Genomic DNA, 24,328 nt, shown 5'->3' on the forward strand with positions numbered 1-24,328 from the left:
CAGATACTGCGCTCCAGTTGGACTTTTCCACAGTCCTGTCACTTGATGAGGTGTTGCACTTCAAAGGAATCTGAAGTGATTTTAGGGTTTATGTCCAATGTGGTGTGATGTACTCCTGTCATGTTAAATTGACCTTTTTTGGTGGTGAACACAGGCTACAGTTTGACTGCAATGTTACAACAGTCTAGTTTTCATTACATCATCACAAAGTAATGTCTCGTTCCTCTGTAAGATGTTTCTTTCACTTGTCGTGGGTTTACAATTGTCACTGCTTACTGGACCTTGTAGCAAAATGCCATCTACAGCTCTTAAGTTATGACTTGTGCAATGCATGAGAAAGTGGCCATGTGACAGAGGGACCCTTTTGTGTCTTCCATGACAGTTTGTCTAAATGGTACAAGAGGGACAAGTGAGGCTTTGGAAATGGTCTTTTCTGCTTTGAAATCTTCCATTACAAACCCATATCTGTCAAGTTTATGATATGAATGTGAATATTACAAGAAAATGGTTTCAAATGGGAATGCTTATTGTGTATTCTGCCTTTGGTTCATAAGCTGGGGGTGGGGGGAATGGGCTGCAGTGGATTCCTCCTCCTCCTGCCACTTTTTGGAATGCTGGAAGCGCTATAGTGAATGGCGTATAGGCAGGCCTAAGTGAGTGCGTATTTAAGACACTGCAGTGGACCTCTGGAGATTTTTTTTTGGGCCGGAGGAGATATCCTGTATGTTGGAAGCAAAGTAGTTGAACACTTTGTTTTTGTGTTTGTGTGTGTGTGTGTGTGTTGTTTTCTATGAATGCATTTGTCATATTTTTGCCAATCAACCTGCATTCAATTATCCATAATGACAAAGTGAGAATGCATTTTCAGTAAGGTTTAATTTATTCAATCCAAAACCTGAAATCTACAAAGTACAAAAATCAAGGCTCTAAATACAAAGTCACTTTGGCAACAGTTCCAGCTTGGTAGTCTTGGTTAAGTCCCTACAAGCTTTTCACACCTCATAAAGCTTGTGTACCCATAAAGGCTCAATGTTCATACACTTCTCTTCACGCAAACAGAATTTGCAATAGAGCACCGAAATGGAGAACAGGCTTATAGTTACAACTCTGACCCATGCGTAGGCAACATGACCGTATGCTTAATCAAGAAGGGGAAATGCAAGTAAGCCAGCAAAATGACTACTTGTATGCATAATTCATCTCGTATTCAAGATCTAATGTGATGAATATGATCCACAGCTGTTGGTTTTTTGGTTTTTTTTTTTGGTTTTTTTTCCCACTGGGAGCTTCCTATAAACCCCCCAAATCTAATGTAACTGGAGCATTTTAATATGCGCTTATTGCAATTGGGTCTCCTAGCAGTCAGTTACTTTTAAAACGCACCTCTGTCACAATCGTCGGGACTGCTCTCTCCAAATGGCGCATAAAAGGCATCTCCAATTACAGATGTGATTTTCATAGATGAAAATTGGATTGTGTGGACTTTAACCACCTCCTCCCTTTCTCCCCTCATTACGCACGCACGCACACACACACACTCTCTGCCAGTATTCTGCAACATCAGACTTTTTAAATTGTGGTGCGGCTGGAGCCCATGCCACTTATATTGCATAGCAATGCGTTTGCTGCTCTATTTACTTGTTGCTGACACCACACTTGGGTCACCAAATAAAGGTTCTTAGTGTCTCCTAATTTAGAGATGACCACTTGTATCTCTTGCTACTGGATGTGTAAGGTGGTATTCCCAGCCAAAAGGTCTACAGTATTGCGTTTGCTTATGTATAAGGTTGATTGACATTGTCAATACAGTAGTTTTCAGGGTGAGGTTCAAGGCATGTTCATAAATGCACATATACAAGATTAGGATTTGTAAAGGTTAAACTGCATCAACGCGAGTGCGCCAGGTGGTTTTTTCCAGTGTTTTGGTGTGCGTCTATTTTCACGTGAAGTTTGATCAGTGAGGCCCCTGAATCTGGGCAGCATATTCAATTTTTCCTGGAAGATCATCTAAAGCTCTGTTAGATTTGATGGTAAGCACCTACAAATCTGCCATCTTCAGGTCTCTCCACAGATGTTCTATGGGGTTAAAGTCTGGGGTTTGGCTTGGCCATTCAAAAACAGTCAGACTTGTCCCAAAGCCACTCCAGCGTTTTCTTGGCTGTATGCTTTGGGTCACTTTCATGCTGAATGGTGACCTGTTGCTCCTGACTGAGGTCCTATACCCTATGGAGCAGGTTTGCTTGAAGACCCTCTGTATTTGGCTACACTTATCCTTCCCTCATTTCTGACTGGTCTTCTGTCCCTTGGGATGGTATTGGGTAGGCGGTGATCAGTGCCCAGTCTTCATCAGACATAATACTTGGATTTCTGCCGAGTTTAGTTTTCATCTCGGTAGATTGGAGAATCTTCTACCCGACCAACCCTAAAATCAAATTGCTGATTGGAGTGCTGCTAAGATGGCTTTCCTTTTGAAAGGTTTGCCCATCTTGGCAGAGGACTTCTAGAGCTCCATTTGTATGGCCATTGGGTTCTGGGTCACCTTCCTGATTAAAGTTCTATACTGTAGTTGCTCAGTTTGGCCAACTCTAGGAAGAGTCCAAGTGGTTCCAAACTACTCGAATGAGATACAAGGCCCCTGTGCTCCTTGGAACACCAAGTTTTAGAAATGGTTTTATTCCCTTTCCCTGATATATGCCTCCTCAATTTGATCGCAGAGGTCTACAGGGTTTCTTGGACTTCATATCAGGACCCCAAAAAAGCCACACCACAGGTTATGAAGTTTGAATTATGGAAACTTATGGATACAGGTGTGTCCCTTTCTCAATGTCCGCTCAATTCAGTTTGCCACAGGTGGACTCAATGTTCTGGATAATTCAAGGAGAGTTGAAAAGGGAGGCACCTGACGCAAAAGGAAAAGTGAATACATCTAGGAATGAGTTGTTGTGGGTTTTTTTTTTTTTTTAACTTTCTGAAAAATCGTTGACTGTCATTATTGGTTATTGAGTGTAAAATCATGCACAACAATGGCATATTTATTCATTTAAGTTAACACAGCGTGCAGTAAGTGAAGGGGTCTGGATTCGTCCAGCCTCCACTGTAATATTTTTGGCTGTCTCTCCATGAAGTGCAAAGCTGCACAGCTTATTTGGTTGGAGGGTGTTGATGGAAGGGCCTTTGGAGATAACCGAGGTGCTGCCAAACAAGTGGCTAAGGGCCGATTTATACTTCACGCTCGGAACGCGTACGCGCCCGCATCATGGCTGCCACTCGTTCCCAGCGTTCATTTCAAGCGTCCTCTGAGCAGGTCCTCAGAAATTAATGCGGCAGCGCGCGAAGTTGCAGTACCAGCAAAAAGTCGGGGGGCGCAGTGTGCTAAAAGTCGGAACGTGACGTCAGAGTCTCTGTTTACTATCCACATGTGACAGCAAGCCTCTATGGAGATCCGTGCTTTGCTGTTTGAATGGTTCAAAGTGGTGAAGCAAAATGCCGACATACAGATGCATTCGTGGTGCTTTTATATTCAAGCGTCACATATTCCCCGATCGTAATGACACGATACATTTTAAGTCTCGCATACCATACCATCTTTTGTGCCGTCTATTTTTAATTTTTTTACTTTACCCGCTGTCCGGTCCAAGAAGCTTGCAGCGATTAAAAACTGACATGACTTTTACGATGGTCTGCTTTTAATAATAAAGTAAATTTACGGGGTTAAAGTGGACATTTCGAGATTAAAGCCGAAATTTCCACTTTAATCACACAATACACGTTTTCACCGTGTCTTATTTTTTTCTCAGTGGCTCAAATACAGCGCTATACAGTGAACCCTCGTTTATCACGGTTAATCCGTTCCAGACTCTACCATGATAAATTTTCGCGAAGTAGGATTCTTTATTCATAAAGCGAATATTTTCGGAGTTAGAGTATAGAAAACCTGTTTACGACCTTCTTAATACGTGTTTTAACACTATTAGAGCCCTCTAGACATGAAAACACCCTTTAGTCACCATTACGCTCATATTACCCAATATATTAGAGAAAATAAGACATATTAGACGTTACAAATATCCTACTACTAGGCGCACTCGCCTTTTAAGGCGACTGACATTTATCTTCAATTTTTGTGCTCTCCATGTGTACATCAGGCATGTAAGTGTAGGGAATGAACATCAAAGTGCCCATTCATAACATCTCCCGAAAACCTAAGTTGTTTTTTGTTTTTTTTAAATCCCCTCAAGTGCCTGTCAAGTTGTACAATGTCAGCCCGAATCTGTACCGCTAAAGACGGAGTTTCAGGCACTAAATTAGCTATAGATGAGAATAAGCAAGCGCCTTCTCCCCTGATATTTACTACGCGGTGAGGCATTTGTACTCCAACTTTAACCTCGTAGTTTACTTTATCATTTAAAGCAGGCCGTCGTAAACGTCATCCCAGTTTTTAATCGCTACGAGCTTCTTGGACCTGACAGCAGCGGAAAGCAGCAATAGATCGCCACACAGAACAAATTAAATGTATGAGATTGCAACTCTGCACATTTAGAATCTTTAGATTTATACTTTATCACTTTCATGATGAAATGCATTAGTGTGTGTTACATTTTACATAATTTCATTTAAATGAATACTGTTAATTACACACATGGGGGGAATAATTGCACATATGGGGGTGTCACGGTGGTGGAGCGATAGCACTGCTGTCTTGCAGGGAGTTATGTTGCTGGTATTTCCTGCTTGTATTCCACACTGTGCTCCAGTTTCCTTCCAAAGATCTGCAGATTTGGGGATTTGGTGTCGCTAAAATGACGCTAGTGTGTGTATGTGCTTGTATTCACCTTGCGATGAGCTGAGGCCTCGTCAACTGACTGTTTCTCACTCGTGCCCAGTGCTTGCTGGAATGGACACATCCCTGGATTGATGGATTTAATCAATAAACATCCTTTTCAGAGATATTGCGGTTAGGTGTCATCAGAATTTAATAGGTGTTCTAGGCAATTCACAACACAGAAGCCGAACATGTTCTCACCGTGATAATATCTCGCACTGCCACCTGGTGGATTCCTCCAGATTTACGTAAAGTACGCGCGCAAGTATGAATACTACAACGCTTGCGTAGCAGGAGCGTCCGCTGCAGCATGCGTTGCGTGAAGTATAACTCCGGCCTAAGTGATTCAAGAGTTCAGGTGTGTGCCATTGTTACTGGGAGCCATTAACATGGCACAGAGGTTAAGTTTCACTTGCAGGTTATGCATCAGCATTGCTAGTCGTGAGATTTGCTAGATAAAGGTGAAAGTTGTTGCTCTTTTATCATACATGCAAAGGTTTGTATCCTGGTAGGCCTGACAAACGGTTATGTGAACACTTCTGGCTGTCTTCAAGGTCTCAAGTGTACAGAAGTATATTAGGGCCACGTTTTTGGGGAAAATACAAACACAGTGAAGGAGAAAAAACGATGTCGAGAATAAAGTTGACATGTTGACTTTATTCCCGACATTTCCACTTTATTCTCGACATTTGTCAACATTTCCACTTTCTACTGACAAACTATGAAGCAAATGTCGCAAACTAAACTTCATCTTTAAAATGAATGTTTAATTTACTAGATTTTCTCAAACCCTGTCATAAGTTAGTGTTCCCTGACCCATGTTAATCGGTAAGCGCTTCTTAAACGGACTTCCTCTTGCACTGAGGAAGCACTGACAGCAATTGCACATTGACTTCATGATATTCCTGCTCTATGAACATTCAGAATACTAAGATTAAATGCTTGCTTTAATGCATTTCATCATGAAAAAATGTATTAAACATGGATGGCGGGGGGCACAGTGGCGTGGCTCTAGTGCTGCTCCCTTGCATTAAGGGGTCCTCAGGTCTACGTTCAGTGTAGAGACCTTTATGGCGGTGTGACGAGGCTCCAAAATGCTGGATATATGAATGGGTATCGCACAGGTTTAACTGGAATATTGTGTAAATGTTGGGTTCGTGATGTGGTGGACGAACACACAATTCAATGGATGTTCTTCAAAGCGGGCTTTCTTTCTTGCATGCGTGCCATCTATCTGATGTACTAAACCCCCAGTTCCTATCTTTTTTTTTTTTACTTTCTCCACATAACCAATCACCACATGATGATAAACGTGTTTTTTTTTTTTTTTAAATTAAAACTAGTTTATAAACTTGGACCTCAGTTTTCAGAACTTTTTTTAAAAAAAAAATCTGCTGTTTTGTTTTTTATGCCATCCATTCAGGGTTGTGCCCATCCCAGCAAGCAGGAGCAAATCCTGAATGGGGTGCCAGCACATCACAGGGTGAATACGAGCAATGCATCAACTAGCAGGGTCAATATAGCAGAACAAAACCCCACATCCTACATGACTTTGAAAGGAATCCAAAAAACAAAGTAAACTTGCAAGAAAAAACCTGCAAACTCGAGACGGGGAACACCCGGGACCCCCTTACTGTGAGGCAGCAGTGCAACCACCACGCCACTGTGCCCCCACATACTTGACATTTTCATGATGAAATGTATTAAAGTATTTATCTTTAGTATTCTAAATGTTCAGAGAACATGAATATCATGAAGTAAATGTATTCTGTGTGGCGATCGCTGCCTGTGCCGCCTCTTAGTGCAATAGGAAATCAGTTTTAAGAAGCGCGTACCGATTTTAACATGGGTTGGGGAAACGCGTAACACAAAGCATTTGATGGGGTTTGAGAAATTCTAGTAAGTGAAACATTCATTTTAAGATGAAGTTTGCAACATTCTACTGACAAAATAAACTACGAGAATAAAGTGGAAATGTCGACTTTAATCTCTACGTGAATGGCGAGAATAAAGTGGAAATGTTGAATTAAGTCTTTTTTTTTTTTTGACATTATTACGTATTGTTTTCCTGTCCTGATACTCCAAGGGATGCAATCCTGCTTTGAAATCTGGTATGTAGGCTTTAATTATAAAGCAGTCCAGTTATGCCTGTGATATAAAGGCTGGTGGCGTCTATTGGGATTGGTAACTCGGACACGTGCAGTTTATAACGGGGCTGTGTGTGTGTGTGTGTGTGGCACAAGCATTTGAGCAAAACTCAAATGGGCCTAAACCAGAGCTTCTCTTTTCACTTCAACTTTGAAGGTGATCAGCAGATTGCTTTTGGATGTGGGACATTGCTCAGAGTTAACTACTGAACACTGTTGTACACTTCTGAAGATCTTGTGTTCTTGGTATGGTGTGTGTACGGATGGTGGTTCTCCCTCACCCCTTCCACCACATTAAGTGAGGTGTGGTACTGCATGTTCAGGCTAAGGGTCCTTCAAAACCTTGAACCCCTCAGTGCAGTGTATGTCTTGGGTCTGATAGACTAAATTCTATTTTCTCCCTCTCCCCCTGTAGGTACGGACACTCTTTGTCAGTGGTCTTCCAGTTGATATCAAACCCAGGGAGCTCTACCTGCTTTTCAGACCATTTAAGGTAAGATCTATTCAAGTAACGTGTTCAGTTTATCTCGGGGGGGGGTTTTTTGTTTGTGCAAAGCAATTTCTTTTAGTTAAACATTAAAGTGCACTTTAATAGAATGCATTCAGTGGGTACTTGACTAGTTATGCTAAGAAACCAAACGGCAGAAGGCAGCAAGTTGGAAGGTTGGATGTTGAGTGAACATTAGAAATTTAACAAATGAGAGGAGACCATAGTCCAAGCCCAATTGTTTCGATAAGCTGTCCCAATATCTCATCCAGGTTGTTCTTAAAGACTGTCCAGGTATCTGCTTCAACTCCATCTCTTGGTAGTTTTGTTCCAGAACTTTGTGTAAAGTGCTTCCTGGCTTAAGTCTTAAATGCATTTCCCCTGAAGTACTTGAGTATGTGATTCACCCTTAAGCTAAGTGAATTACCAATACTTTTTTTGAGGATTTTTAAATACTTGAATTGGGTCCCCATGCAGTCTCCACTGCTCAAGACTAAACCGGATTATTTCTCAGTCTGTCAGAGTATGACTTGTCCTCAAGTCCAGGGTTCACCTGGAGGTTCTCTGCACAGCTTCTAGAGCTGCTCTGCCTTTCTTGTACTGTGATAAGCAGAAATGGACAACACTTCAGGTACCATCTTACTAGTGGATTATATAGTCTGAACATAACGTTCTTTGACTTAGGTTTTTGAATTTAACATTTTATTTGCCTTTAATTGATTCTGTGCACTGCCTAGATGCTGAAAATGTCGTCATAAACCCCTACATCCTTTTTGTTGCTTCCTATAGTTCAGTATCTCCATCTTGTATTTATAACTGACATTCCTTTTACCCACATGTAGCACTTTTCTAAACTGCAGCTTAGTAGGCATCCAAGGCTGGGGTTGGGCAAAATATGAATTTTTAAATTTCATTAACTTGGAAGCATGTATTCTTTTAAAAATCCCATCAATAGTTCAAACTTCCACTCCTGTTTTGGCCTACGGGTGGCTTTCAAGTGTTTTTTGGGAAAGAGAGATGATGTCTTTCCTCTGCTGCCATTATCCTTTATTTGCATTTAGCAGCGAGACTGCATGCTAGAGGACATTTATTGGACTCCTTCGAAGATTTGGATAAATTTAGGTGTGCAACTTCAAAGAATATCAGTTTCAAAGTTTGATCTGGGACGTCATGGTTTGTATTTGACTGTTGGCTTCCCTTTTTTAAATTCTCCACACCATCCTTAAGATGCCGAACAACTGAACTTTCCTCTACTTCTTGCATCATGATGTCTGATTTTTAATTACAAAATTCTGGATTAAGGCCACAAATTGCCATGGTGTAACATGTATATATTTTTTTTTTTTTTTTCTTCCCCCCAATGTGTTTAGGGCTATGAAGGTTCGCTAATCAAATTAACATCAAAACAGGTAAGCCTGTCTTGTTTTCATTTCGTGTGCAAAACAGCTGATGCTGTTGAAGTTCTGACTTGCTGGTATGGTGCCTCTTTCCTTCATTGCAAATGTGGAGTGTCTGGTATTTCATTCCGAGGATGTCTATGCAACATTCAGATGTTTACCTCCCATATTTTTTTTGACCAAGACCAGTATATCTTAACCCCATGAAGATAGTTCGGAGGAAGCACAGTCCTGCAAAACTGTGTAGTGAAATTGCACCCACATAATCGCCGTGTAGCCAGCATCCGACAACTGTAACAAATCGGAGGATTCGAAGAAAGCAATCCTTTTAGCATGCAGCATTTTCAAAGAGGGACAGTATGTCTAACTGCTACCCATTAACACCTCCCTGTAGCAATCTGCAGTATAACTCGTGATGTGTTACTGCCAAAATGTAACTTCTGAACTTGCTGATCTGAGTTTTGGGGCAGTACTGCATACCTGCTAGTGAACAGTGGGGCCAAGTTACTAGGGTTCCCTTAAATGTGGTCAGAATTTTTGTATCCCCCTTAACCACTTCTGAGGCCCTTTAAAAGCAGTCTGGACAGACAACCATAAGTACCTCGGATGCGATTCTTGGTGAAGAGAACTGTGGGTTGCTATAAATTGTCTCCTAGACCCAAGGGTTCCAGCCACCAAAATCTTGGCAGCCAATGTTGGGTCCGGGCACGACACACTTGTACTTCTATCAGATTACCCCTTGAGATCCATGGCCTTGTAACAAGATACAACACTGTGGAGATGCCTTTGAGGAGGGTTTAAGTCTTTGGCTTTCCCTTTTTGACTAACTTGGTTTAAATAGCCTAACCTGTATCGCATCATAGCTCCTCATGAAATGTCTCTTTCCCAAGAGTCCTTGTAACTAAATTTTTCTGTGTAGGGTTGATGTGAAGAGGTCACAAAACAATGGAGGTTTTGCTTCAAAATTGTCAAGTGGGGATTAAGTTTTTGTTCTTGAATGGGAACTCTACCAAACTTAGATGTTGTATATGTTAGATGGTATGTAATCCATAGTCAAACTTGCTCGATTTTAGACAGGTGATTTCAGCACATAAGACGAATGACATCTTGGGAGAGGTGATCTGAAGTGGCAATCTCAGAAAATGTGAATGCCATTCATTCCATGATATGAGGTTCAAAAAAAATCTGCTAAACTGAGATCCTGCATGTATCTTGGGAACAGTGTAGTTGCTTCAGACCATTTTGAACTAGTTTAGGAGGAATCCTGCAAGGTTTTTGAATCGCTTGTAGCTATAGATGACACTTGGATCCCTATGTCTGACCAGAGTCCAAAAAATGGAGACCCTGTGGTTCCTGCATCCATAGAGGTTGGCAGGCAAGGTGTGTGGCTTCTGTTTTCTGGGACTAAGATGGAATTCTTGTTTTTTTTACCAGGAAAGGGTACAACCATCACTGAACAGTACTAAAATTTTTTCAAGGAGTTGAAGCAGGAACAGGTCCCCAAGGCAAGCTTTTCCTCACACTGCTGCCATCACAAACCAGAAATTGGCCAATCTATGCTAAAGCACTCCACATATCCCCCTAATGTTCCTGACGTATTGCTTATTTCTTTTTTAAATTTATTTTGGCCAGCTTCTCTCGAACAAATAGGTCATTGCTGGTTGACTTTTTTTTTTTTTTTTTAAATGTGAAATCTTCATTGTTTTGTGACGTCTTCACATCAACACTACACATGTAATGAATTGGTTTTAATGATGGCATTTTGGGCAGAGCCATGTCAGATAAGCTTTGAAATCGATTCATTTTTTTTGAATAACCTAACCAATCCAAGTAGGGAAGACTAAAGACTTATTCACACCCCTCTCGTATTCTAGGAAAAAAATAGTGTGTAGGTGTTGTGTGTGTGGTGTGTTTTTTTTTTTGTTTTGTTAGGCCCTTGGTCACAGTGTTTGGCTGCTTTTGCCAATAAAGTGTTTAATGACCCCCCCCAACTGTACCCTGGCGGTTTTGCCAATACTCTACTCTGGTGCTCATTACAGCACATTCCCACTAGGCCCCTGTGGTCCACATCCTGTGTGGAGGATAGAAGGTAACTTTTCCAAGGCCAAAGGAGAGCTACTGTGGGTATTGCATAAATTTGACTACTGAATGTGAGGGGGTCCTTCAGGGGACTCTGTCCACTTTGTGAACCGAGCCCAGAACTGCAAGTTCAAGACCTCTGAACACTAATGCCTTCAAGACGCAACACCACTGCACATGGTGGCATAGTTCATGAAGTATGTGGTGAATTTTATAGTAAACCTGATTGCTGGGCGTTGAAGGTCCAGGCAACGAATCAAGGACTGTAAAGGGTGGCAGGAATGCAAAGCATTGTGATCAAGGATGCCAAGTGTGTTGAGTTTTGTTTTGACCTTGTAAGGGGACATTCTAGAGATTTGCATGGTTTTTCTCTAGAGTGTGTGGGTTCTCCCCCTGCAAACCCCCCAATGCTTAGCCATGTTTCAAACTTGCATTGAATGATTTCTTTATCCCTGGACCCCCCCCCTTTTTTTTTTTCTCCAGCCTGTTGGTTTTGTTACCTTTGACAGTCGGTCTGGAGCAGAAGCAGCCAAAAATGCATTAAATGTAAGTAAGCAGTGATGTGTCAGTAATGCAATGTGAAGGGTATCCCTAAATTATTAAGGAGTGCCTTCTGTCTGCTGAGCCTCCCCTGAGCTTCCACCCTTTTAAAGAAGATTCTGACTAAAAGTCCTAGTCATATCTCTTTATTTATATTCAAAAACTTGTTTTTCTTTTCAGAACAAATTCCCAGTAGATATCTTTTTGAAATGTCATATTCAACTATTTTTTTTTCAGCTGGACTGAAACTTGCAGCTTGCTGATGGGCAACTGTGCATTAGAACGGTTATTGGCAAAATTAGGCTTCAGTTCGTTACAGCCTTACACCTTAAACTGAGGTCTGAAAATGGATGGAATTGTTTGGTGGCACTTAATGCTTTAAAAAGCGGAGTTTTTGTATCTTGTCTGATTGTTACTATGACAGACGTCTGTAGGTAATCACTTGTCAAAGTATGTTTTCAGAAGTCTTTGCAATCTTTTTCAGTTTCTAATCATTAAATGCTTTCTGTCTACATTCAGAATACTTGAAGAGAACCTCCACATAAAGTGTTATGATTTTAAGTGCACTTGAAATAGTGGAAAGGTTGGAGGCCTTTTAAATGCCCAAAGAAAAGGCCAGGGCTCTTACCCTCCCTAGAAAAGGCCTCACCTATGACAGTCTAACCCCAAACTTTACTGACCTGAATTCGGCCAACACAGGCCTGAAAGATCTTTAGCCTCGGGTTAATTACATCACTGACTAGCAAAATACCCGTGCTTCGCAGCGGAGAAGTGTGTTAGTTATGAAAAAAGGACACATTATAAAAATATTTGCTTTCTATTCGTTTGCATAAGCACAGTCCTTCACCAGCAATTTAATGTTCGCTTAGACCAGACACTTAAGTTTCTTTTGCCGAGTTTGAGCCAAACCGTATTCTATCTCCGACCATCTCATCTTCGTTTGCATAAGCACGGTCCTTCACCAGCAATTTTATTTATTTTTTTTTAATTTTTATTTATTTTATTACAATCAATACATAGCAATCAAGTTTTTACAAAAAAATGAATTATGCTAAGAACAGATCGATCCCCACCCTTGAGAGAGAGAGCAAGCCAAACGGTGTAAAATTTAAGGCTTGTAAAAATACCTAAATTAATAAATTCTCTGTGCTTTATAAACTTATTTTAAAATATTACTGATTAGATCCTGCCATGTTTTGAAAAAAGTCTGAACAGATCCTCTAACTGAGTATTTGATTTTTTCCAATTTTAAATAATATAACACATCGGTTTCCCACTGACTTAAAAGAGGAGAGTTTGGGTTCTTCCAGTTTATCAGAATAAGTTTGCGTGCCAACAGTGTAGTGAATGCAATCACAATTTGTTTGTCTTTCTCCACTTTAAGCCCCTCTGGAAGAACCCCAAACACAGCTGTTAATGGGTTAGGAGGGATTGTGAGTCCAAGGCTGTCTGAGAGGTAATTAAAAATTTTGTCCAGAATAATGTTAATTTGGTGCAGGCCCAGAACATGTGACCCAGTGAGGCTGGGACTTGGTTGCAACGTTCAGGTTGGATCATGCCTGGAAACATTTTGAGAGTTTTAGTAGAGACAGATGTGCTCGATATATAATTTTAAGTTGTATAATTGTATGCTTTGCGCATATGGAGCTCGAGTGAATTCTCTGCATTGCTACTTTCCACTCCTTTTCTGATATATTAATTGAGAGGTCATTTTCCCAGTGTCCTCTTGGATCTATAAAATCATTTAAATTTTTTATAGTAGAGATGGAGTCTAATTCCTTGAAATTGAGCAATAATTTTTCCAGCGTGGATGAGGGTGCAAGATGAGGAAAATCTGGAAGGTTCTGTTTAACAAAGTTCCTGATTTGAAGATAGTGAAAGAAATTTGTAGCTGGAATGTTAAATTTGGAATGTAATTGTTCATAGGATGCAAAGACGTTGTCTATATAAAGATCTCTAAGCAAGTTAATTCCAAATTTTTTCCAGATATTAAAACTGCATATGTTTGTGAAGGTTGAAAGAGGTGGTTCTTTTGCAGGGTGCCACAGAAAGAAGCTTCTCCGTCTTAAAATGCTTTCTACATTGGTTCCAGATTCTAAGTGAGTGGAGCACAATTGGGTTATTAGTATATTGCCGATAACGTGTGTTTATTGGAGCGCAGAGCAGGGAATACAAAGAAGTACTGCAGGATTTTACTTCTATTGCAGTCCATGCCTGTATATGTTCTTCTATTTGTGTCCAGGTTCTTATCGCCTGTATATTTGCCGCCCAGTAATAAAACTGGAAGTTAGGTAGAGCCATGCCACCTTCTGCCTTTGTAGGGTTGCTCTTTTGATGCGTGGATGTTTAGAATTCCAAATAAATGAGGTTATTGTTGAATCTAATTGCTTAAAGAACGATTTATTAATGTATATTGGTATGTTTTGAAATAAAAAAAGGAGCTTAGGAAGAATATTTATCTTAACAGTGTTAATTCTTCCAGCTAGTGTGAGATGAAGGGGTCACCAGCAATTTTAACTCGGTTACAAAGTAATCAAAAGTCTCGTTTATACCCTGCGTCCTCTCGGTAAACTTGTATCTCGTCGTAGGCATGACAAACACCAGCGGCAGCGTTGTCCATAAACTTACTTACCGTTTACACTGTGCTTTGTTTCTGCAGTAGCTGCACTTATGAATATGCTTGTATGTGTCACTCGCTTCATATTCTTTTGCTGTCTTCTCAATTGTGTAATGCGTTTTTGTTCAGCGCTCTTTGGAGCTCTTCCTTGTTCTCTGCGTATCATGCGTTCAGTCAGTTCACGTGAGCCGCTCGGAGTACATGCATCGCAGGTTCTCAGCTGTGCTTGTGGTATCTCATGCAATCTTGCGATGTCCACGGCTTTATTTAATGTTAGCCAAGACCCAGCACTTAGTTTCTCTCACACACTTTCACTGAGTTTGTGCCAAACACTAGTCCATCCACGACTATCTCCTCTTTGTTTGCATAAGTGCAGTCCTTCCCCCACGAATATTTAGCAGCAGCGTGTCTATTGAATTGCTGCCGACGGACGGCCTTGTATGGGCATAGGCACTCAATTACGTGGGAGGCGTGACGATGAGGGACGCAACTCCGCCTCACACGGCAACCGAGCTGCAGGCTATGGCCATAATAAATGTATGAAAGAAGGTTCCAGTTATGACTGTTATGTGTAGAATTTCAAAATGAAACCTGCTAAACTTTTGTAAGTACGCTGTAAGGAATGAGCCTGCCAAATTTCAGCCTTCTGCATACATGGGAAGCTGGAGAGTTAGTGAGGAGTCAGTGAGGGCTTTGCCTTTTATTAGTAAAGATGTGTTTGCAATCTATTGGAACAGTTTTCCTTCTCCTTTGGGATTTATTTTGTGAGTGTAGCTGCAGAGACCAATGAAACAAGACTTTTTTAAATTAATTGATTTTATATTCAGAAAGACCCTAAAATAGTCTAAAGAGAAAATGATTTTCCTAAAAAGGTGGTTCTGAATTTCGAAGTCTCAATACACAATCCAATAAAGGAATCCACAAAGTGAAAATCCAAGGAAAACGAAATTTAGTAACTCACTCTTGAGCTTGAATCCTTTCTTCACACCTCTGTTTGAAAGCAGAGGACTCGGCAGCAGTGACTGACATCAAGGTGGTTCTTCTCCAGAAGTAACACTGCTATAGAGCTCAAATACATGAGAAACTCCTCAATGAGGTACTCTAAATTTGCTACTATGATCCATCAATCTTGTATGATGATGTGAGTCATTGGAGCAGCAGTCTAAGCAAAGATGCCCAGATATCCCTTTCACCCCCAGCACCATCACCAGCCCCGACCTCAGTTCGTCTGAGTGGGATATCCAGTGTTCCCAGGTCAGTGGAGAAATTTTAATCTCTCCAACTGGTAGGACGTCTTTGAAAATACACAGGATATGTTGGACTTGTCTAAAATGGCATTCAGGAGGCATCCCAATGTCCAAACCACTTCAACTGGCTTGTTTCACCGTGGCAGAGGAGCAACTCTAGTTTGAGCTCCTTGGAAATGTAAGTGCTCCTCACGCTATCTTGAATGGTGCATACAGACTCCCTGTAAAGGAAGCTCATTTCTGCTGCTTGTGTCCACATTTATTTATTTGATCACCACCCAAAGCCCCTGACCACAGGCAAGGACAGGGATGTATAGGCTTCTAGTAAACAGTCGAGATGAAAGGCAAAGCTCTTGGTTTGCCACAATTGACCAGGACAGCATTCGTGCAACTGAACTCTGCTCTGATGTGCCTGTCAAACTCCTGCTCCCTTTAGTCCTGAACAACAACTCTAGATAGTTCAATTCCTTTGCTTGAGGTAGTACCTCATTCCAAATAGGGCACCGTCTTTTGCCAGAGCACCATGACCAATTTGATTTACCATGATGATCTGTGCAACAGTATTCTGTCCAAATGCCAGTTGGAGCAGACATTTAAGATCTCGAAACGGAGGACACTTCCTCAGAATGCAGAAAGAAGTCTTCAGGATGTTGGGTGCCTTTGGTCCATTTGAACGTTTTCTGTTTAGCTATGTCTAAATTAAAACTAAACTGCCCAAAGATTTGGTTCAGAGTTTAATCTTCCATTCACAAATTCTATCTGCTGCACTTAAACACCTGGTTTAAACATTTAAATTTGTATGTGGAAATCCATTTATTTAGCACTAAACAAGTGCAATTTTATATTAAGTAGGTATAGACATTGCACCCTAGAAACACTTTTTTTTTGTATTTTAAAATCCTTTTTTGTTCCCATGTCTACTAACAGACTTGTAGTTGTACATTTGGGTGTTCTCGTATTCTATGGATGATTAGACGAATGGCTACACTAGTTCCTCATGGCTATGTAACTGTAATCCCAGGATCTGAATGGCACTCCTGCCTCACACTTAGCTTTAAAGCTGTGCTTCTCTAGGTTTTTATTCCAAATGTTTATGTATTTGGAGTCCTTTTTACCTCTAGTTGACTTATTGTTTTAGCTCTCTCCCCCCACTGTTAAAATCACATACTACTGCTTTTCTTAATGTAGAATTTTCAGTTTCCAATGTTGATCTGTTTTCCTATTCACTTTTCACTGGTTACTCTCACATGACTGTAGCTGCAACTTTTGCCTGGAGTTCACTTAACTGCCATTAGAAGATACATTTATTGAAAATACGGCCTCTGGTATGTCCATGTTGAGAAATTTGACCTTTAATTTATTTAACTCCAGATGATTTTAAAATTATACAATGACTACATAATGTAAAGGATTGTTTAACGTCCAGGTATTTTGGGGGTTGAGAGGTTGGGAGCATGTGCTGATTTTCAGTTTGTTGCTGCACCTGCCACCCAGATTGAGATCAGAGTGCGATGGGGGACACCTCCGCACAACACTGAACAGTGGGTGGTTGTGTTTTTAAACCATGGCGAATCCCACCACCAGCCCCAAGTTTTCACTGCTTACGTGGCTGGATGCAGATTAATGTCATACTCGGGACAGAGCAATTATAGGTTAAGAGCCTTGCTCTGGGGCCTAACTGAGTAGAGACACTTCTGGAGTTTGTGGGATTCGAACCGGCAACCTTCTGATTGCCAGCACAGATCCTTGGCCTCAGACACCATTCCACCTATAATAGAGAGGCAGATCCAGATATTAAGAGTGGTAAACATTTATACCCATATTACTATTTCAAATGGTTAAAATTTATAATTGGGCACAAATGATTAAAACACGAGAGGATCTTGTCTGAGCCATCTTGTTTAAACCTTGAACGTTTTGGTTTGGGTGTTTGGTTGTTCTGGACATAGTGATAACATGCACTCGGAGGGCTTCAGAAAGGCTATAAAAATTCATGAACATTGGAAGGGATGTAAAAAGACCTTCAAACAAATGGAAGCCAACCATTCCACTGCTCTGCCACCCTAGCAAGTTCAACCTAATAGCACAAGACAAGATAATGAAAGTCTAAGAGTGCCAGAATTTGATCACCGAACCTATAGGTAGCTCTCCTCATTTGTGCAGCCTATTTCTAATAGTAGGACTTTGATATAAACAAACCGTGAGATCTACATGGGAGGTTTACCGGGAGACCACTTTTTTTTTTAGTCTTTCACTGATTTGTCTTTGCCTAGATGTTCACTAACAAACTTGCTGTCCACAAAGATCAAGACTTCTGGAACTGGTATGACGTAGACACACGAAGGTTGTTTGGCCACAGTCCCAGAAAACTTGTTCAACAAAAATCAGAAACTGCATAAGAGTAGAAGAACCTGATACCAGCTGTAAAGCACAGTAGTGGAAGTGTTAAGATTTGGGGCTGCCTTGCTGTATCGGAGCCTGAGTAGCTCACAATCATAGAATCCACTTTAAGGTCCTCATTCTACCAGAGGGTGTTTGAGGATATAATGTTCAGTCTTCTGAGCGTTTTCACCTGACCAAAAGTGAACCTTACATTTAGTGTTATGTTGCACTAGAAGTCCAAGGAATGGTTGAGAAGAAAGACCTGGAGAGTTCTGGAATAGCCAAGTCAAAGCCCTGGTCTGAATCCCTTTTGAGATGCTGTGGAGGGCTTTGAAAGAAGCTGTGCATACAAGACTGGCACCTGAAAGGGGTGTGGGCTGTCTCTTTAAATGTGAATCTTTCTCCCAGTTGATGTCCAAGACTGTTAACAGTTCTACAAATGACTAAAGGAAACAATACCAGCTGTTCAAGTGTGGACTGACTTGACCCACAGAGGTGGAAGTGGCTTATCTGTTAATTTCTTCCTCCACCCCCTTAGACTTGCAATGTCTTTTCCCTAATTAAATCATCTATCTAAAGAAGCCATTTAAAATCTTTTTCAGTCAACATGTATTACAGAAAACATTTCATTGAATGAGAAGATGGAGGTAGAAACTGTAGACACTTGAAAGAGACCAAGAACAATCTGCAGTTTTGGAGCAACGCACATAAAATGCCTTCAAATCAATTTTAAAATTAACCTGAGAGGTAGCTTACGGCTGGCTGACGTGATAGGATCTGTGTGTGTGTGTGTGTGTGTGTGTGTGTGTGCATTTCCAATGTTTTGGGTGTGTGTTCTTCCTCCCCAACCTATTTTTTTTTTTATCTCCTTTTTTCTTTAGGGTATCCGTTTTGATCCAGAGAATCCACAGACTCTACGGTTAGAATTTGCAAAAGCAAACACAAAGATGGCAAAGAGTAAACTGATGGCTACACCAAACCCCACTAATCTTCACCCAGCTTTAGGAGCACACTTCATTGCACGGGACCCATGTAAGTTCATGCACTGTAATGATGAATCAAAAACCAATTTGCCTATCCCATATTAACGAATGTTGCACTGAAGTTCTTGCTGGTGTGGGTTGATGTGGAGGGCTGAATTGGCTCCTCTTGGTGCCTACAAAGACTCAATGTAATTGGTAAATCTTGCACATTGTGGGGGGAATGGTAGAGTCCCAAGATGAAGTCCATTTCTTGGATGGTATTTTGCACATGTCTTGCAGAACACAAACTGGAATGCTAGAGAGAATGTGGCACACAATTGGAGTTTTCCTTGCACAAGTGTAGCCTCCTTTCTATCCAGAAATTTGGAACCACAGTGGAAAGTTCACCCATTTGGTAGGAACACAAGTAGTTTAGGAAATAAGGCTGGTATGTGCAATCTAAAATTCAAGTAGTGGTAGAATCTGGTCTGATATCCCTGACCAGAGCCTTGCAGAAAAGATGGATACAAGAGGACATTTTTTAATAAGGAGAATTCTAGAACTTTAAAGATCTGCATTTATCATTGAGCGGATAGACTGAAAGGCCTATTGGTACTGCTGCCCAAAATGCATTCAAGAGTTGCTAGTATTCCTGACTTCCTAGAACAGTAGGTCAAGCTTTTGTGATGCCACTTAAGTACAACTGGACTAAGCATTGAAATGGACTGCCATGAACTCCCACCAAATACTGCTGAACACATTTGATCATTAAGAAGGGAATTCCCAAGAAGTCCAGATAAGAACTTTGCCGTTTTGGGAGTGTGACATGGTGGGTAGATGTCCAAAGGAAGCAGCCAGGTAAAGGAGGGCATATAGCTCCTGCAATAAATTCTTTTTAGTGTGAACAAAAGTAGTCTTGGTGCTGTGAGAAGGTGGGAAACTTTTTCTAGGAAGGCACTGGTCAATGGCAGCTGCCGAGTAGAAACCAGACAACCACAGACCCTTAATTTTAATATATGAAATGGAGATAAATGAGTCCAGGGTTGTCCCACTCCTTTCAGAATAGTGATGTATTCCTAAATGTGAGCAACTTCAGCAGAATACTAGATTGTTGGCAGGTAGAGTACCCAGGTGAAAATGTCCGACGCTGAAGTGAGAAATGGAGGTTAGTAGACCTGATGAACAAGCAAAGTCATCAGTCTTGTCTCGAGCATCCTGCACACTTTATTTCATGTGATTGTGTTTAATGTCACCCAGGCTGAATTGGAGTTGCATGCTGATCTAAAGTTGAAGAGCAAGCCTGGGATGGCTGGAGATGTGCGTTTCTCTCAAGAGAAATTAGGATTGGTTAACCAGAACTCCTTTCAGAGCTTAAGCAAGTTTTGCAATGGTGAAGTGTAGTGTAGGCTTTCATTTGGAAACTGCTGTTCACTAATCCTGCTTCCATCGGGTACATGGTTTAAATGGAGGTTAACTTTATTAATCTTGCAATAGAAGGGGAAAAAAAGCCAGGTTTGAGTCCGAGTCTTCCACATTTACCCTTCAGACTCTTGTGCATCTTTTTGTGGCCTGCTATTGTGTTGTATTGGGCTGAGCTGCTTGGGAGCCATTTATCTAATTGGAGTTTTAGGTGGACCATGTGGCCTAGTCGGCTAAGGCTCTGGACTTGAACAAGCGGCTTTGTAATTTTAAACTCCCATTCTGCCCCACTGTGTGACCCAGCAAGTCACTTAACCGGTCTCTGCTGTTAACTCCTAAATATCTGTATAAAAGGGCCTGACTGCATGAAAACCCCTAGCAAAAGATTTGGTTGACCCTAATGGCTTGCACTTGGATGCCTAACATTTTCACTCTGGTTTTGAAATGGTTTCTTCCTCTTGTTTAAACTGTGCCAACCTTAATTTGTGAGTTAGATGTTGGCGCATTGCTGACATTGCTCAGTCATGGCACATCGACTTAGCTATCTGCCTGTGAGCAATTCTCATCTGTCTTGAACTTTTCAGATGACCTGACAGGTGCAGCATTGATTCCTGCCTCTCCGGACTCGTGGGCTCCTTATCCACTGTACGCCACAGAGCTGACCCCTGGCATCCCTCATGCAGCATTCACCTACCCGGCTGCGGCGGCAGCAGCTGCTGCACTTCATGCTCAGGTAAGGAGATGGTCGCTGCCTATGTGGTGCTGGCCAGCTATGGAGTGGGAAACCATAGTCTAATTGCCTTAGAACCTAGAAAGTTCTAACAAAAAAAATAGGGTCACGAAGTAATGAAGGCCATGAGAGCAATGAGGGAGGTGGACACTGATATGGCTTGAGCATAAAGACATTCAATAAAATCTCAGTTTCTCTCAAATCCCAAAAAGAGAACTGGTGCATTTTGAAAGGACTGAGATGTGCTTAATTTGGCTTAAAAAGTCTCAAGTTTAAATCACCAAAAACCCAAACTCTGGAAACCGCCAACTCTTATCAACTTTACATGTGACAAGTAAGTTCCAATTCTGCCAGTAATGACATTCTTTGAAATCCTCCACCATGAAGCTCATTTATTTTTCATACCTCCCATGTCAGACTTTATCAAAGGGGAGTACAGACCTTTCTCAAAATTGGACCACCTTTTACTGTGTCCTCCTTGACCTTGCACAACCTTGCTAAACAAACTGACGACAAGCCTGTGTGCCCTTGACTTTCATAGCCTTTTTTTTGGTGGAGTCAAGCTGAAGCCCGCTGGTGCACACCACACTTAAATGATGGGTGGGCATCAACCAGGGCGGCTATGTTGAGCACTTTTCTCATCCTCTCTAAGAATTGGACTGATGTTGACCATCTTGTTTGCCTAGTCACCTGTGACCAAAGCAGGACAGGATGAAACTGGACTAGCAATGCCCATGGGCCACATCGCCAGTTAGTAAGCCTGCAAACTGAATACCAGCAAGCAGATCTTTCCTGAATGCTACTGAACCTTCCTTGCCAGAGTCCGACTGACTGCTTGTTGCAAGTAAATGGCAAAAAACTCTTCAAACTGCCCTCTTTATTACAAACCAATTGCCTGGGATGGCCAATGTTTTACTGTATTGTGACCCAAATCTTGAGTCTTAAGGCGATTTCACTAAAGAGCACCTTCATACTTTTTGAAGTTGCGTTTCCCCATACACACAAACCCTGCTTTTCCAGGCTGAGTGTACTGCCTACAATGTGTTCCTTTCAGTTCAATAAAGTGGGATTTGAATGAATACTTGTGTGCACTGCAACGTCCCTACTGCAGAGGAGATGTAGTGACCACCCTTGAATAATTTCTACTAGTGCGAGTGTTTCTCAGTAGGTCAGAATGAGCATGACTGCTTTCAATGGCTCCTGTAAAGGACCTGCGCACTGTGGGATCTATGGTTTGTACCTGCTTTGTTTCAAGCTTCCTATTGAAATGACCCAAGGTGCTTTTAATGGCTGTGTTGGCATTTACTTTGAATACATTGCCGAGGCTTTAGTTCCAAATCTACACCTGCAGTCCTGTTGCTGTGTCAGTTATTTAATTACTTTGCCGTGTCTAGTCCTATGCTTGACCTGTTATTGCTGGATTGTCTGTCTTGTTGTTACCATTTTTTGTCCATCCTCCCAATATTTCTCCTGTGTCGGTGCCCACACACATCCCATTGCTCCGTAAGCACCGGTGGGGACATGCTCTTTAAGTCTACACCCCTATACAGTGTGTAAATCTGGTAATTTTTGTTTTAAGGGGTCATTCACATATCCTAAGTTTGCATTGTATGATTAGTTTAAATGACGGGCACCATCTGCCTTGCAGAACACTTTAAAAGAGTGGAGGTGCTGCAGTTAGAGAAGGCTGCAACCACGATTTGATTCATATTGAGTTTTGTATTTGTATATTGGGTTGTAATAACAGTTGTGGATGGATTTTTAAGGCCAATTTTATTTTGTCAGTGAGTATTTCACCAAGCCTGTACAGAAATGCACATTGTATGTGAATTAAACCTATCCTCATGTGTAATAAGAATATGGGCAGTGAAATGTACCTTGCCTTAGATGGCGTTCTGAAGATTACTGTGATTTGTTGCACTACCCAGCAGAAGCTTTCCTTTGCCAATGCTGGTTTCTCACATTTAATGTCAGCCCTGCTGTTGGGAACATTTTAACAAGTTAGATTGTAGGACTTCATCACCCCAAGCCACTCACCATTTTGGTCTGGAGATGGGGCTGAAATGGAGAAAATTTTAAAGGGAGACCAAAGCTTCAATTTTGTGTTGTGAGCTGTTTTAGTAAATTGGAGAGCCCATTTGCTGTGGCTTGGTGGGGGGGTTGGCTTTTCTTTGGGTTGATGGTTTGTGGGTCCCTTAACTGGAGTGGGCTGTGCCACAGCCTGGTAGGGATGAGCTAGTGTGTTAACCTGTAGTCCGTCTGTTTTGTCTTGGTAGAGTAATATGTATTGCTCTACTTTCCCCTATTGCATTATTATGTAGCCTTAGAATGCCTAATCTCACAGACTTACCACTGTTTATAAGGTATTATTGTATATAACTTATCCCCACCTTCCCTTCTATCTATAACCTCAGGCAATTAGATGTAGTAAAAGGACAAGCAGGAATTAAGTTACACATAAAACAATGTATTACTGATAATATTCATAAATAATAACAAAATGCAAAGTACATTTGAATATTGGCAACCATACAACCTGATAAAATGGTGATGTGTAATTCAGGTGGCACACAGACTTGCAGTTAATGTCTCTAATTAAGGCATCGTTGGTGCTCAGCTTTCAGCCACATGTCTGTTCAATATGGCTGCTGAGCTGTGCTCTTCATTGTGTTGTCTTCATCATCACAGGTTAGCAAGAGAGATGCTGCTTCATATGTCGGTTAGAGAGAATGTGGTTGAGCAAGTACATTTATAGATGTTCTCTCCAATTCCTAGAACCAATAGGACATCATGGTACTTAAAGGCCTTTGAGACAAGCCAATTCCAAACAGCCATATCTCAGACCAATTAGAGAAATAGAACATCTAAACACCTCAACCCCCCCCCCCCCCAAAGAGACTATGTTAAGTTAACCTGGCTTTGTGTGGGGAAAACTGGTTTAAGAGACACCCCAAATCCTGTCATAAAATTACAAAGACAGTCGTAAAAAGGGGGATGGGGGAAGGCAAACATGAATACCTCTCACCACTTGGTTTGCCTAAATTATAAATAAAGGCATACAAAACATTATCAAGTTATATGCAAAATCCCACATCACAACAGTGTCTAACCGCAAAACGTTTGCAGACTATTTTACAAAGCAGCACTCCAATCTGTATAATTGATTATATATAAAGTTCCTATGCTAGCTTGTCTTCTAAATGGCCAGAGAGAATGCAGCCACTACAGCCTGATGATTTTGTCTTGGCACTCTGTGTTGGAATAAGCTGATTAAAGGTGCCTCATGTCTCTTTGTCTTCACCAGAGTAATGCCACCAGTTCTTTAACTGTGCAGTTTTTTAATATTTACTAGCTGAAATATCCAGGGCTCTCTGGGAGGAAAAGTTTATTTGCCAAAAAATAATTTGTTTTAATTTATTTTTAATGTGCTTATATGTATGTTATCCAGCTGACGCTCAGAACCGATCAACCTATGTTTTAGCGCCACCATTGCTTTTGA

The 24,328-nt window shown here is 41.2% G+C and overlaps 1 protein-coding gene across 2 annotated transcripts in view; it reads left to right on the forward strand.

Moving 5' to 3' along the window:
• The window catches only part of LOC120541745 (RNA-binding protein with multiple splicing 2-like), a 53,399-nt gene that overhangs the window by 19,371 nt on the left and 9,700 nt on the right, over window positions 1-24,328 (forward strand). For both annotated transcript variants that reach the window (XR_005636069.1, XM_039773644.1), the window contains exons 2-6: window positions 7,385-7,462; window positions 8,827-8,865; window positions 11,416-11,478; window positions 18,600-18,750; window positions 20,684-20,832. Coding sequence is in view for 1 of the 2 variants with exons in the window: in XM_039773644.1 (XP_039629578.1) it covers window positions 7,385-7,462; window positions 8,827-8,865; window positions 11,416-11,478; window positions 18,600-18,750; window positions 20,684-20,832 (480 nt within the window). In the remaining variant the exon portion in view is untranslated. The remainder of the gene's footprint in view (window positions 1-7,384; window positions 7,463-8,826; window positions 8,866-11,415; window positions 11,479-18,599; window positions 18,751-20,683; window positions 20,833-24,328) is intronic.

This window comes from Polypterus senegalus, chromosome 12 (assembly GCF_016835505.1).
Source record: "Polypterus senegalus isolate Bchr_013 chromosome 12, ASM1683550v1, whole genome shotgun sequence".
Classification (NCBI taxonomy): domain Eukaryota; kingdom Metazoa; phylum Chordata; class Cladistia; order Polypteriformes; family Polypteridae; genus Polypterus; species Polypterus senegalus.